The sequence below is a fragment of the Buceros rhinoceros genome, unplaced genomic scaffold (assembly GCF_000710305.1).
Source record: "Buceros rhinoceros silvestris isolate BGI_N320 unplaced genomic scaffold, ASM71030v1 scaffold885, whole genome shotgun sequence".
NCBI classification, from domain to species: domain Eukaryota; kingdom Metazoa; phylum Chordata; class Aves; order Bucerotiformes; family Bucerotidae; genus Buceros; species Buceros rhinoceros.
This window is the reverse complement of record NW_010414348.1, coordinates 2,976-18,687: the sequence shown is the minus strand read 5'-3', so window position 1 is coordinate 18,687 and position 15,712 is coordinate 2,976. Positions and strand designations below refer to the sequence as shown.

At 39.5% G+C, this 15,712-nt stretch overlaps 1 protein-coding gene across 2 annotated transcripts in view; it reads left to right on the top strand.

Annotated features, from left to right (window-relative positions):
- SNX25 (sorting nexin 25) overlaps positions 1 to 15,081 on the top strand; it is a 72,053-nt gene extending 56,972 nt beyond the window's left edge. For both annotated transcript variants that reach the window (XM_010137045.1, XM_010137044.1), the window contains 8 exons: positions 2,374 to 2,514; positions 3,099 to 3,212; positions 3,719 to 3,883; positions 8,638 to 8,755; positions 9,947 to 10,013; positions 11,734 to 11,915; positions 13,401 to 13,501; positions 14,377 to 15,081. In XM_010137045.1, coding sequence (XP_010135347.1) covers positions 2,374 to 2,514; positions 3,099 to 3,212; positions 3,719 to 3,883; positions 8,638 to 8,755; positions 9,947 to 10,013; positions 11,734 to 11,915; positions 13,401 to 13,501; positions 14,377 to 14,451 — 963 coding nt within the window. In that variant the 3' untranslated portion in view covers positions 14,452 to 15,081. The remainder of the gene's footprint in view (positions 1 to 2,373; positions 2,515 to 3,098; positions 3,213 to 3,718; positions 3,884 to 8,637; positions 8,756 to 9,946; positions 10,014 to 11,733; positions 11,916 to 13,400; positions 13,502 to 14,376) is intronic.
- Positions 15,082 to 15,712: the final 631 nt, after the last annotated feature.

Here is a 15,712-nt window from a genome sequence, read left to right as displayed (position 1 = left end):
AGTGGATGCCTTTTGGCTGGTAGCAGTACACGTGGAGGTGGCTCATCAGATGTACAATTCATCTTGAGTGGGCTGCAGGTGTGAAAAATGCAAATGTGACCCTCGAATACATCAGGAGACGAGTTTCCATTCAAGAGGAAGTGTTAGCATCGCTCTGCAGGTGCTGGGCTGTTGTGTTTGAGAAGGGTGGAATTGAGGAATTGAGGGTGAACGAGGAACTTCTCCCATTAGAAGTGATTGTGAAAGCACCCTCATTTTCACTTAGCAAAAGGGAGACTTAGAGGAATAAGGCTGTCTGTAAAAACATATGAATAAGGGTAAGCATAAGGGAGGAGTGAAGAGTTGTTGGAACAAAAGGGAAATGAGTTTGGAAATTGAACGGAAGCTTCCAGTGACCAGGGTGAGGGTCTAGAGCAGACTTTAATGGAGAGGGAATAAAAAAATGTTTCACAAGTTTGAGTTAATTAATGATAGCAATTGTATGAGATGGTGCAAAAGACTAGATCTCCTGATTTAGAATACCCCCTGACATCCCATTTTTCTGTTTTCCAGTTGACTCATGCACTTGTTTTTCCAAAATAAAAAATATGTAAGTTTGTAAGAAATTTTGCTTTCTGAAGATCATGAAGACTTTCAGATATTTATATGAGGGTATTTGAAGGAAGTTGCACTGTGTCTCCATCTATTAATTAGAATTTAAATGATTTTGCACATGGATCCTAACTTGAAAGCAGAAGGCGTACTAAGTCCTCCCATTCTGAGAACATCCTTCTAGAGGGATAACACTCCTGACAATTACCGTTCAGATGACCCTACGCACATGCCAATCCCTGCCCTGTGGACAAACGTGTAACGGAGAATTGGAGTCACGACTCAAATCAGCGTTTTCATCACTGCCTCCTAGTTTTCAAAAGCAGCTGCAGGGAGGTGCTTGAGTGTCTCCTACAAACACAAATCCAATCTAGCTTTGGGGTAGATGAGGCAGGGACTGTCCCAGGAGACCTCTGTGCCAGGTGCCTCTGAGCTACATTTTGGAGGCTGTTCAGGCATCTCTTTCTGCCTTAGTCTGGCAGGAGAAAGGCAGTTCCCCAAATAGCTGTGCTGGGAACCAGGGACATTTTCAGACGTTCAGGCAGTGCTTTGTGTTCTGTCTGTGTGCTGCTGCAGCTTTTTTGAGAGGTGTGAAACCTAGGCCTGAGATCAGGTTTCCCAGTGGTCCATGTGCAGCTTTTGGAGTGCATCGCAGGGAATATTCTGCACATACAGCTCTAAAATGTAGATACATTTTAGCTGTGTGTCTTTTACAATGGTGATGTAGCCAGTCGTCAAATTACCTGTTACTAGCATTAAGTGTTGTCAGACCTTTACAGGCTTCTCAGAAAATGTGTATATGTATATTATATGAATACTAAAGTTTATTCTTATTCTAATTGGATTAGTTAAATTTTCTTAAAAATAAAGCCCCAAAACCTTAAAAATTAGGACTTTCCTCAAAGATTGAGTGGTGTTTTATAATTACCTTTCTGTTGCATGTGTATTAAGACAAGCACTTGAGAGTTTGACTTGACCGAAAAAAGCTGTGTATTTCATGCATTGCCCTTATTTGCCTTTCATAATCCATTTAGCTATCTCCTATTACTATTAGGACATGAGAGGGGAAACTCATCAAATAATACGGTGACGCCACTGCTGTTGTCTCAAGAAAATTCTTTTCACTTCTTTGCTGTATTTTCCCCATTTGTACAGTGTGGTTCATTGCTCCTCCTTCCTCTGGCTGTTGAACAGCTTGATTTATTAGTATTTTTGTAAAGTTATGAGCAACTTGGAAATAAGCACTGCTTAGATACCGCGTGTTCTGTGCATGCAGAATAATTCAAGTGAGCAAAGACATTGCTCTGAGACAGCAGCATCTGCTGCAGGGCCCAGCCGCAGAGCTGCTGTGCTTGGTGTGTGGGTGAGCCTCAGCACAAGCACTGGGAAAGAGGCGTGGGAATAGTGGGAGAACAGTGTGGAAAGTGCAGACAGGAGAGATGAAGTATTGGTAAGCAATCAGAAAGCTGTTTGCTAGTTACCTTAAAAACTGAAATAATATTTGCAGCTGTTTGAAGAAGTTATGTCAGGGGGATTTGATTGCTGATGGACAGCTGTCATTGCAAAGCCGTGTGTAAAGTGTCGTAGTGCCTAGCTGGAGGACAGGTTCAGGACCGTTTTAGGTTAAAGTTTAGTCCATTGGGGTATTGATTCATGTGTAGCTTTTAAACTGCATGAGAAGCATGGGACAGTGATGATGGCTGAATTTTCAAGCCAGTGATCTGGCAGCCAAAATATTCCGTTGTTTGCTTTCAAAGTATCTGCTGGCTTCTTTCCCACAAGGTTTTAGAAGAGAATGGAGAACAAGTGCCCTGTTACTCTGTCATGGTGAGTTTACAAGACGTTGGTGGAGCTGAAACTAAGAACTGGACTGTTCCCAGAAAGCTCAGTGAGTTTCAGAACCTACACCGGAAACTCAGTGAGGTACGAATCTCAGTTAGGGGAGGGAGATGATGTAAACTGCTAAAATTTGTCAGAATGATTCTTGGAGAGGGGAAAATGAGGTTAAAAAAATGAGTATTTCCAGGTTTTATGCCAATCTTTTGGCTTTTAGCCTTTCAAAGATAGTTTTCTATCTGCATCTTTCTGGCCTCTGCCAGATGCTTATAAATTTGTTGTTGTTGCTTGATAATGAATGTTTTACTGGACTAACCCAGTGTCAAAAAGGTATGTGCTCTGTACTGTCATACAAGACCCTGCATTAAAAACAAGATGTTTTCTCTGGTTCTAGGGAGGTATTAGAAAAGACAGCATTTGGGTTCAGAGATGGTTTCCTTTTACAGTGCTTTTAACCTTTCTGTCTGATAGAGGATAGATAATGGTGGTGGTGTGAAGGGAAAGGGTTTGTATGTGTCAGTCCATAGTGGGTAAGGGAAGGTGTTTTTCAAGGTGCTAAGAGGGCTGTGGAAGGGATGGGAAAGTACAAAGCAGTCTTCTCTTTTCTGTTCTGTATCATCTGTGGTTTTCTGCACACGTATGTTAAGTGAGCTCTCCTTTCTCCTGGACAGTGTTTTCCGTCATTAAAGAAAGTTCAGTTGCCTTCCCTCAGCAAGCTGCCCTTCAAATCTATAGACCAGAAATTCATGGAGAAATCCAAGAACCAGCTTAATAACTTTCTACAGGTAAGAAAACAAAACAAACCCCACAGATGTCTAAACAGGAGAATTGAGTCGTGTCTGGGGTGGATGTTGTCTGTATTGACTAGAGAGAGAGCCTAGAACAAATAGGTTGGATGTAAGGTTTGATGCTGTAAATGTCACAGTTGTCTAAAATGACTGAAGTTGAGATGACTTTGGCTGATAGTAACCATTCCTCTAGTGATAAGTTAAATAGTAAATAATAAATCCTGTAATGGCCACTTTAATCTGAAACAATTCACAATGAATTTTTTACAAATGAGAACTTTTTTATTTAAAAAGAAAATTATAAGATTAAAAACTTCAGCCTTACTAGTTCTAATACTTTAGAACTAGCTTCTTTGAAGTATCCTTGTGAGACATAGATTTTTTTTTTTTTTCTCCTCATTCTACTTCTAATCCATTCTTAATCAGTTTTATTGGATGGTCTTTTTCCTTAACAGGAAATATTTAATTGATGTGTTGTTTCTGTCATTATTTTTGTTTCATAGAAATTGCTCTCTGATGAAAGACTCTGCCAGAGTGAAGCACTTTACGCCTTCTTGAGCCCTTCCCCAGAGCACCTCAAAGTTATTGACGTGCAAGGAAAGAAGTCATCTTTTTCACTCTCCTCATTTCTTGAGCGACTTCCTGGTGATTTGTTTTCTCATCAGGAGGTAAGTGGTAGAAAAGTAATCTTCCCAAATTTACTAACTTACCCAAAGTAATCAGGGAGAGCTGTTAATATAATGCAATTGCAGTCCACATGAGATTGTTTATTTTTATAGCAGAATTGACCTCTTTTTTTTGCTGTTGACATGTGTTTCAAAGGGGTTTTGACAGATAAAAATAATTATCTCTTAGAAAGTGTCTCTTGGAAGGAAACAGCTGTGTGTCCTTCATAATTTCTGGGCAACTTCTGAAGCGAAGCTGGTTTTGACAGTTTTGGCAAATGGGATGGGCTCACCGAGGGAATTTGCGAATATAGGCGGGAGCCCATGTAAAGCAAACCAGTTGGAGAATTTGATATATAAAAAAACATTGTCCTTTAAAATGCAGTAAAGAGTAGATTAATGGCTAACAGAGCTCATTGACTGAAATTAACCATAATTCCACGGCGCTCTCCTCTGTGTGATTCCTGTTGCAGATAGGCAGCTTCGAAGGAGCTGTTTCTATTCCCATTTTTAGTTACGTGAAATAATGTTTATGTGCTGTAGTTGTTTGAAGTGAATGGGCCTTCTGCAGGGTGGATGGGGTTGGGGAGCTTACACAGTTCTAGTCTGGTAATAGGCAAAAAGGTGATCTTGCATCTCTCAGGAATAAGAAAATCCTATATATTTTCATTTTTCAGTATTGCACTGTATTTGCACCTAGATGCTGAATGCCTAGATGCTCTCATTTCGGAGTAATAAATATAAAGAAAGTTCGAGAAACTGATTTTACACTTTGATAGAAGTACTGCAGCTATAAAAGCAAAGGTGCATTCAATAAAATGAAGCAGCATAAAAGCATAGAAGCATGAAGCAATTTTGTATTTCACTATTTAATTGAAAAACATCCTCAAGAAAAAAGCCATACTGCATATATATATTACACATATACATATATTACACGAGCGTATAGGAGAATATAGGTGGGAAATATGGGAGAAGGAAAGGAGTACATGAGAAGAGGACAAAGAAATGAAGCAGACATGAAAAGACTGTTACTGAAAAACTGAAGTAGAGCAAAAAATGCCCAGAGAACGTGGCGACAGAGGAGTCGGAACATAACTTCTTACTTGGTTTAAATTTAATACTGTTTCTTTAGTGTTACTTGTGGGACTAGGAGCATAATTTTGGGTTAGACGGTGGTACGATGCCAGGCACTGTGCAAATCCAGACAAAGACCATCCTGCTTCACATCTACCTTCCCTCTCCTCTCTTCTCCCCTCCTTCCCTGTGCTTAAACATAAAATGAGACAGCAGAATACAGATGAGGAGAACATATAGGAAACTGTTATGCCCTCGCAATCGGTATGGCAAACATTTGTCCTAGTTTAAAACTAATGATAAAATTGAGTGGAGGAAAGGGAATTCTGAGGCGCTCTGGGATCAGCTCTGATTTTCCTTGGACACCCTTGTCTTTTCAGTGTGTGCTTTAGATCATCTCAGTCTTGCCCAGTAATAGCATGTTGGATAATTTATTAAAGCAGTTAAACTAGGTACAAGGTCATGAAGTTAGTTGTGTTAAACCACACACTACAAAGCTGTTACAATTGTGTTCTCTTTGCAACTAAGAATTCCTTGATTATTCCATATTTTGGACTTTGTAGAAGAAAATGCTCTTGTACAGCTCTCTCTTTACCTTTTATGTCTCATCTCACATTTCTCAAATATGCCTTAGAGCAACAATATTACCTCGAGTGCAGTTTTCAGGATTAGGCATTGCAGTAATTTTAGATCTCTTACATATACAGATCCTTGGACAGGGCTAGCCTTAGGACTTATTTCTTAGCTCTCAAGACCAAAACGAAACCAGAGGAAAAAAGTGTAGTTGGTATCATCTAGGGGAAGAGCTTTCCGATTTAGGAAGTGTTAATGGATAGAAAATATACTATGGCGTAAGAATTTACGCTTCTCATTGCATTTTCTAAATGATAGGGGATTCGCTGAATAGCAGAAAAATAAAGCAGGGACCTCAGAGAGGACACTGGGTTTACCCTCCTGCTCCAAGGAGACTACCAGCAAAATTCTTGGCATGTGTTTGTGTAACGTGTAACTGATGTTCTCTATCCAAGCAAGGCAGCATATCCCAGTTCTCAGCTATCTTCGTGGTTAGAAACCTTTTCTTACTGTCTAACCTAAATCTATCTTCTTTAACTCTTGTCCTGTCTGCAGCAAAGACACAACAATTTGGGTTAGGATCCTTTTATTTATAAGGAGTTACTACTTCTCTTCTTTTGTCTTGTTTTTTTTTTTTAATATTATTTCTAAGACTGAGCAGCCTCAATTTCTCATAGTTTTTTTTAGGTTATGTTTTATTTGTTCTTACGATTTTGCTCTGAACTTTCCAATTATCCATATTTTGCTTGGAAAGGGGTAACTAAAATTTGAAACACAATGCGCCTACTAGTTTCTCCTATTCCCATGAATCAAAATAATTTTCATATCTATATGTATATATACATCATACTAACAATGTTCGTGCTTAAACATTGTAGTATTACATTTGGCTTTTCAGAAGCAGTGTGGCCCTGGGATCTTCTTCTGTAGTCTTTTCAATATAAATTGTTTCATTTCCTGTATTTACATAGCGAGTTACTGCTGCTTTGCATCTGTCTTTATCAAACTGTGTCCTTTGGGCTCAATTAAAAATTCAGTAAGCTCACCTGCAAATTCAGTAAGCTTGTTTTCTGTTCTGTTGCCCAAGTGCTTAATGAAAATATGGAATGATGTCTACTAAGAAAAATTAAATAAAATATAATTTCTTGAATAATTAAAATAATGAAGGGCGAAGAAGCCTGTTGACCAGAGGACAATAGTGAGCAGGACTGGAGTTTGCTCTAGACTCTGCCCTTCGAGAAAACTTTGTTCATCATCACTCAATTTGTGTGCTTGTGTGGTAAGATGGGTAATGACGTGTGGTTTCCTTGTGTGGCATTTCTTGTCTGTATTGTGTGGCTTTGTGTTCCATGCCCTCAGTCACAGCTTAGCCTAACATTAGCAGAAAGCTTTAAAACCTGGGGACTCATCAAGCTGTGAAAGTCAGTAAGCAGGGGAGTCTGCTTGGACACTTACAGTGCACTTCAGTGCTGTGGGTTTTTACTTTTGTTTTTCTGGTTCTGAGGAGAGAAGCAGCATCTCAAGCAGTGCTAAAGAAAATGCCAGATGTGCCAGAGGAAGTGAAGGGTATGGAATATGTTAACTGTTGGAATATGCAACACATGGAAGGAGTTATTTATGGACTATTATGCAGTGCCATGCCTGGAGAAGATTTAGGGACTGGAAATGTACCTGAAGTCAATGATGGGCTTTAGATAAGATTTAGAAAGTGTAAGGAAAGGAGTAAGACAGGCTGAGGTACAACAGAGAATACTGTAGCATACTCGGTACAGCAGGGTTCTAATGACAGGCAAGGGATGACTGAAAGATTGTGACTATAAGACTAAGGCCAAGAAAAACACCAAAATAACGCAAGAGAAAGAGGCATGAAGCAAGTTTTCCAGACTAGATGATGGGGGTAGGTGGCAGGGGGAAGCGATGTTAGATGATGAAATAAGGAAGAAAGGAAGGGAAAAGAAGAGATGACAGATTTCTTCGAAAAACAGGGCTTAAGAAAGAAAACTTGTCTGCAAGCCATTCTGACCACTCCTGAACCAGAGGCTGGGGCATTGCACTAGCCTCACTGGGGGTCAGGTCTTTCTCACTGTGGCTTTTGCTCTAAGCATATGCTCAGGAGAAGATCCAAGAAAGCAAAAAGATGTGCTGGCTGCCACACGTAGTGGTAGGTGGTGTAGTCCTGATTCTGGAGCAGATTTTTATGACGCTGAGAACCTGCTGTCTGCTCTTCATTCTTTGATAAATGGTACTGCCAAAACTGAGGTAGCTCAATCCATTCTTCTTCTGTGAGTTTATTCTGAATAACTCTAGTCATTTTGTTAGGAGATTGGGTATCCTCAGGCTCAGGAAGTATCACCGTATTACGTTTCTGCCTGGGACTGAAGCTTGTTCATGGTGCTTGTCTTTTGCAGTGGCCACTTCCTCTTCCACTGCTGGGTTTGGTTCCTGGCTCACTGCAAGGACAGCTTGCTGGTGCCTGATCTCACTAAGTGGCTTCAACTGTGCAAGGCACTGTCGTGCTTTCCAGGAGAGCCTGCTACCTGCTTCTCCCTGTGCGATAACGAGGTTTCCCTGCTTTTTTCCTAGCTGCTTGTGTTGCAAACAGCTTCAGCTGGCTAGCTCCTCATCCTGGGGATGTCCTTCACGTGTGTTATGTCAGAAGAGGCTTTTGCAATCACAAACACCTCTGAATGCCACCTCTTACTTGCTTTCTAGCACTACATGGCTTCTGCATCACCTGCTTTCTTTTATCCAGCTAGTGTTGGCAGGGCAGTATAGGCAGTGAACCCTGCAAACCTGGGCAGATCCACCAGCACTGAGGTGCTTACTGGGGTGAGACTGCAGGCAGAAGATCTAGTGGTGGTGATGACTCCAGCAGTGTAGTGTCCTCATCACTCTTCTCTGGTGAGAAGTGCAATTCCTTTTCAGACTCCCCCATGAGGTTGATGTTTGCCAGATCCTGTCAGCATCAGAGCTGTTGGCTCTAATACCTTTACTTGAGAGGGCTGGGCTGGCTGTGCCTCTTCCCCAGAGCATGGCAGTAACTAAATCCATTTTGGAAGAAGGATGGGGAACTGCAGTGCATATCCATGTTGTGTCTTTCTTCCTAGGAAGAAACGGAAGAGGATAGTGACCTGTCAGACTATGGAGAGGAGGTGGATGGGAAAAGGGACTCTCTCGCTGAACCGTGTTTCATGCTGATTGGAGAGATTTTTGAGCTGCGAGGAAGTAAGCTGTAAACCTGCTAATTTGCTAATGGAATCTGTTGGCCAAGACATCTGTAATTCAGATTTTACTGCTGTTTCAATAAGTGGGAATGTTCTTGCAATTATAGAGTCACTTTGTTTGGAACAGAGCTGTTCTTCAGTAGTTTATAACATTTTCATTCAGAAGTGAAATTCCAGTATAATATGACAGTAAAAATGTAACTGGTAGGGGAGAGCATTTGTATTCAACATCTTAAGTTTTGCATTTAAAAAAAAATGCTGGAAAAAACCAAAAGTACAAAAGCATGTTTTTTGTAAATAGGCTGCATGTTAGAATGTATAAATTATGAGGAAGGAAGGATGACTTTATTGCAGAACATGATATTGACAAAGCAACATGATTTTAGTGTCCATTATATTCTACAATTTGTGTAATGGAAAAGATGCTAGAATTGTGGCATCTTTCAGTACCAGGTATTTTTTTTCCGCCTTTATGTAACTGAATGATGGCAATGGAGGAAACTGATTTTGTTTCTATTTGAATGTGCAGCCTCACTTGACACTATAAAATTACTGACAGGGTAACTATTATAAACTGCAGCACCTTCCAAAAATGGCAGATGTGTCTTCCAAATATAGATTTTCTTGTGCTGATTGTGAACAGCATGAAAGAAAAATGAACCAGTAATTACTAGGAAGCACTCATATTTGTTTCCTTTATTTGTAATAAAAAGCGAACTGCTTGGTTTATTTGAGTGAAAATGTTTTCAGAATTTTAATGCTGCTGCTGTGTGTACAAGATCATACGAGTAGGTATGAAAAGGGTATGGAAGGGAATTTTGAAGTATTTTCTTTTTTTTATAGTAGAAAAAGGGGTTTGGGTAGTTGTATGGCTCAATAAATTTAAAATATTCTTTAATATAAAATTTCACAGAATAAACTACAAATGTGTATTACAGATGCATTCATGTAATCTGCAAGCCTTAAAAACCATATAGAAAACAGTACAGGGAAAGCAGTCGAGAAAAATGAGACCCGTGTACGATTAGTGAAATCTTAAAAAGGATTACAACAGGTGTTTACTGTAGGAGTGGGTTAGTTTTTTTGGGGGGGTGGGTGAAGGACAACATAGGGACATTTTGAGCATGATCATGAGTTCTCTAATGTATTAACCTCTTGATCTTTTATTTTCTGTCATTTTTCATTGTTCTAGTGTTCAAGTGGGTCAGAAAAACATTAATTGCACTAGTACAAGTCACTTTTGGAAGAACCATCAACAAGTAAGTAGCTGCTACTTTTATTGGACCTGCGCTATTGTTCTATGAAAAAAAAGGCTGACAGCAGAACTGTTAAAAAAATAATCCAGACATTCTGTTGTGTATGATAACCTGCGTGTGTTTTAACTGAGCTGTGTAACAAGGATGTTACATTGATTAGAGAAGACACAAATATGTGAATTACCTTTTTCCTTATTTTTTTCCGCCCCTACACAGGGCTTTGCATTTGGAAGAACACAATATTTCATAGGAGATGGGTTTATAAAATTACACTTTTTAAAGTAATTTCTTCTAAATATTTTTAAATACATATTTCTCTAAAGTGACTGAAATAATGTTTATACATTATGGGAACCATTAATGTATATCATGAAACCTGTACTCGTGTAACAGTGATGTGTCTTCATAAAGGTATTTTTCTGTATCATTTGGAGACATACCTGTGGAGTGAGGCCTGATGAGGCTATGAAGTGAGCGTGTGTGTCTGTACACACCTGTTGTGTGTTATTCGTCAGAAAAGTTTGGGAAAAGTATTCCTTTTCTTGTCAGATACAAAGGCCTACACTAAAAACTTGATTCAGTAGAGAGGATGGTTGATACAAATGCATTTCCCATGACTCTGCTGTCAGTACTGATGATGTTACGCATGATGATGTCTTTCTTATGACAGCCTGGGAATCTGTGATTTCTGTAGCACATTCACAGGGAAAGGGCCATGAGAATCTGAAATACATTATTTTGCTTTGTGTAGCAGTGGAACTGTTACTCGGGTAAGTGTCACAGCCCAGAAATCTGCCGGCAGAACAGGCTGTTCCTTCGTCCAGTGACTGAATTTGCACATGCCAGCATGGCTTTTAAAACCTCTCACATAAGTTCTGTAGCAGTAAGTTGGACAAGTAGTGATGGTAAGTCACACAGGTGACTACCAGTGAACTGATGGTCTCTGATGGTGTCCATTCACTGAATTTTAAATTGATTGGTTCATTTATTTGCACACTGCTGATAGCATGAAAGACCTGAGAGAGGACAGAGAGAGAAGAGAGTGTGTGTGCGTGTGTGAGCACAGCATGCATGCAGAGTTGCTATATAGGTTTTACCTGCAGGTTGTGTTTTATATTTACTGATTTTAGGGGTTTAGGCTGTACTGCCTGGAGCCTCCTGTCTACCTCTGACTCCTTGTGCTGCAGGCTACAGTGAGTGCCTGCAGCCACAGGATGCGGCTGCTACTGCCATTTGTTATACCTTCACTAATGTGCTGTTGGTATCTGTGAGGGAATTTACTGTGCTATTATCAAAACCTCATCTTTTTTATCTCATCAGGCACATCTGTGCATGCAATTAGATTGGAGTTTAAAAATCAGCAATTGGCTGATGATTAAAAATCAGCTATTAGCTGGTTTGTATGTGTTTATCCGGAGGAGCCTTTGTATGGCCCATCCTTGAAATACATACACGTTTCAGTGTAGTAGTTGTAATTGGTAATAGATGTTTGTGGATTACACTGAAGTGTAGTAGTCTTCACATATGAGTTTGGTATATGGAGCGACCTAGATCCTAGTGATCTAGAGCACCCAGAGCTGAATATGACTTTCTGTGATGCTGGTGAAATCAGCTCAGAGAAATGGGATAAATACATTAATAAATCCACTACTTTCAGGAATAAAAAGAAGAAATTGCATAAAAAGTGAAAGACTGATGTTCTCCCTTTTGCACTTCTTTACAGGCAAATCCGTGACACTATACACTGGATGTTCAGTGAACCAATGCTTGTTTACTACATTGGGGTGTTTCGAGATGCCTTTTGGCCAAATGGAAAGTTAGCACCACCACCAAGAGCCAAGAGTGACAAACAAAAACAAGAGACAAAACAGAGAGCACAGCAAAAACTACTTGAAAACATTCCAGGTGAGATCACTCTCATTCTGCTTAATCTTAGATTTAATAGCTAGTAAGGAAACTAGTTAATCAAACACTGTTCCACTGTAGAATGCCTCCTGTAGCGTAAATGTAAATTACGGTTATTTGCATAAACAGGGGTAGTTCTGGCCTTATTCTTTGCCTCTCCCGTCTGTCTGCTAAAGGGCATGGCTTCGGATAGTATTGGTGGATACAGAATCCGGTGTCACTGTGGTTCTGTATGTAATATTCATCAAGGAACCTAAGTTAAGTCAAGACTCTGCTGGTTCTCTGTGAGCAGATACCAGGTGGTTCTGCTAACTGGAACTACTTGACAAATAGGGAGAGTGGGACCACCCCAATTACTTTGTCCTTTTATATTTCAGAATTGTCAGTGTTGTGCGTTGCTGTCTGTTACTGATAAGAGGTTTCAGGGCCCTGAATGTTAGAGGGACCTACAACCTGGACAGAATCATCCTCGATGGAGTGGGGTTTCCACCACTTTGCTTTTCCTGCCTTTACCTCCCGGCCCAGGCAGCCACTTCTTCAGCATGGGAGTTTCTGGGGCATTCCGAGATGCTCCCTTCTATCCCATCCACAGAACAGGGAGTCCAGTTGCATAATCCTGACTCTTCAGAGACAACATAAACCCAAAGGCACCTAACTGAGAAGAACAAAAATCATCCCCTTTAGCCCTTGGAAATGCACTTACACATAGCTTGAATTCTTTTTATCTCCCCTCCATCTGAATAGAATGGACATTAGTAAGCTATTCTATGGCTTCACTGAGATACCTTGTATACCCTCTTGCATTAGCTTGTTTAATCAACTTTTCCTGCAGAAATCGCAACAAGTATGTATGCAAAATATTTGTCATTTAATGTGTAAACAATCCTCCATTTACTCTCTCTGGTACATACTCACCTAGTTACCTAGAATAGCCTTCCGTAGTTGGTTTGTGCTTGAGTTTTGAGAGAAATGTCAGGACATAATGATGAAGCACTGGATCACTATTTATTCTCCAATTTAATCCAAAATGTAAATAATTGACTTAGAATTCTCTTACCTGCTTACTTGTGGGAAGTATTTTCTGTGAAGATTGGGAGGCAATTAAAGTGCAAAATCTGTTCTAACCGTTGTAAGAATTCTGTCTTTGTAGCTGAAAGCGCATTTGAGTGGATGGTTTAATAATGTGTGAGATTAGTCTTGACTCTACGAGTTGAACTACCTAAAAAGCATACTGTAGATCATGTTACAACACTTAGTGTTGTCATTGAGATGCACATGCTATTAATTTAACAAGGGTAACTTGAGAGTAGGGGTGTCTTTTCCACTTGTGACCTAAGTCACCTGTGTTTTTTTAAAAAGATTGGTGAATGGGACAACGTATCTTGTACCCAGGGGTGGTGAAGTGCAGTGGTTTTGTTTAGTGTGAGCTGGAGGTTTACCCTAGCACGAGCAAAACAGTGTAAGCTGAAGTAACATTCGTTGCAGATACTCTGCAGAGTCTTGTTGGACAACAAAATGCCCGTCATGGTGTAGTGAAAGTGTTCAACGCATTGCAAGAAAGAAAGGCTAACAAGCATCTACTCTACGTGAGTAACCAGAAGAGTAGCCTTTTAACTCTATAATCTTGTTAATTGCTGAACTCTTTTATATCAGTATTAAAGCCTGGCATGTGTGTTTTTGCAGAGATTTATTTTGGACTATTGTTCTATGTGCAAGTAACTTTCTTATTGTTAAAACAAGTCAGAAAAAATGTACTTGGTTCCACCATTTGAGTAATTTTGAATAACAAAAAGCTGTTTAATTTTTAAAAACAGTATTGCTTTTGTCTAAAAGACATCCTCTAGCACATCAAACTGCCTGACTTCATAAGATGCAAACTAATTTCTTAATATAGCTGAGAAAAAAAAAAAAAGGCAGACCTTGGAGAATCTTAGGGAAGGACTGTTCTGAGGCTGGCTCACAGGTAGGGAGTGACAGCCCTCCAGAAGTCCCAGTCCTCTCCTGTTGATTGGGACTGGTCAGAACATGCAGCTGGATCCAAGTGTAACACCTTCGCTCTCCATCAGTCTCTTCTGGCTGAGAGACTGACTCCTGCAGCACACAGTCCCATAACGCAGCCCCAGCACAGGGGTGGGCGCAGCCTGCTCAGGAGCTGCGTGCCCTGGCGCTTGTTCATGTAGCTACCACTGCTTCAACAGAACACCACCAGTTTATAGAGGGTGAGAAATCCCCATCTGAAAGCAACTGCCAGTGGCACTTGGCCTTCTTTCAGCCTTGAGATGCTTTCCATACAATCTGTAGAGCGTGTGCTAGCTTTAGGATGAAAGAAAAGTAGTTGCTTGAATGACGAGTAGAATGATCCTACATACTTTTGTTATCTGTGATGCGCTAAACGTGACAGAAAGGAAAAAAAATATGCGTATGGCATCTGTGCTCATCTTTGCTCTTTTCTGTTTTTCAGGTTTTGCTGGAACTGCTGCTAACTGAACTGTGTCCTGAGCTCAGAGCTCATTTAGAGCAGCTTAATGCCACTTAGGTTTGAATCTGCACAATTGGACCACTAGAGAAATGTCTATGTCCAATAATAGACATGGAACTTATTTTCCTCTTTTCCATAGAGGGCTGAGTACTATGATTATTTTTAGCACTTCTCTTTCCTCTTGAGTTTTTTGTGAAGTAAACAGACTTGAAAAGATCTGATGCTGTAGTAGGATAGACAAAACAATGCTGTATAGTTGCCAATTTTTATTTAAATTGATCTATTTGACTACTCTTCAAATATAGATTGAAAAATAAATGTTCATATAAGCTGAAAGAAAACAAAGTATTTTAAACATTAATGAAAAGAAATTTTGCTTATAGTGGTAAACTAATGAATGTTATACAGTTCTAATCTCCTCACTGAGGATCTGAGCATTCCTTTTTTTCTTGTGTATTGAAAAAGCCTTGTTGTGCAATACTACATGTAAAGCTATTGTGAAAATTTTATCAATTTTGTTTTTACCAAAGATTTCCTGTAGTTTGAAGCATTTGTAAGCAATAAATAACACAACTGGATTGCAGGAGGCTGTACTGACAACTAATGAATGAGTTTGACAGCACTAGATTCATAAGGAATATTTACGTTACTTTGAAGTCTGTGTTGAAAATATGTATTGTAAACTGGTATGTCATAACAGAATGCCTGTGTTAAATGTTAGTTCAGAGGTTAGTGCTTATGAATTGCTTCTATGAATGATTAAGTAGACGTTTAATTAAACCATTCTAACTTCCCTGATATTACTCAGGGCTGTTTTATTCAAATACCCCAATTTCAAACAACCTTCAGATCGTTTCCTTATTTTATACAAGGAAAGAAAACTATGTCTGCAGTGATTTTTTTCTTAACTTATGTAAAAATATGTAAATATGGTCTTAATACACATCTAAATAATTAAATGTCATCGAAAATCTCTAGATGACACTCATTACTTTCTTTTAAATTCAGTCCAGTTGTGCTCTTAGAAAAACTGCTTGCAGTTAGGACTGGCTGTTGTTGTAAGGCACATAAAATCCATATGCTATAGTTAAATCAGTCTAGCCTTCTGTTCCAACAGTTTCCAACAAGTTTTAAAGTCACGGCTCAGGCCTAAGAAGCAAGCCAAATTCGGCACATACAAATTTTTACAAGTAAATAGGTATTTAGAAATGTGCAAACTTAACCATAGCAATCAGTAAATTTTACTAGTGGTTAATCAAAGTACCTTTTGATAAAACATTCAGGATAACGCTGTTCAGGGATACAGACTCTGAGCCCA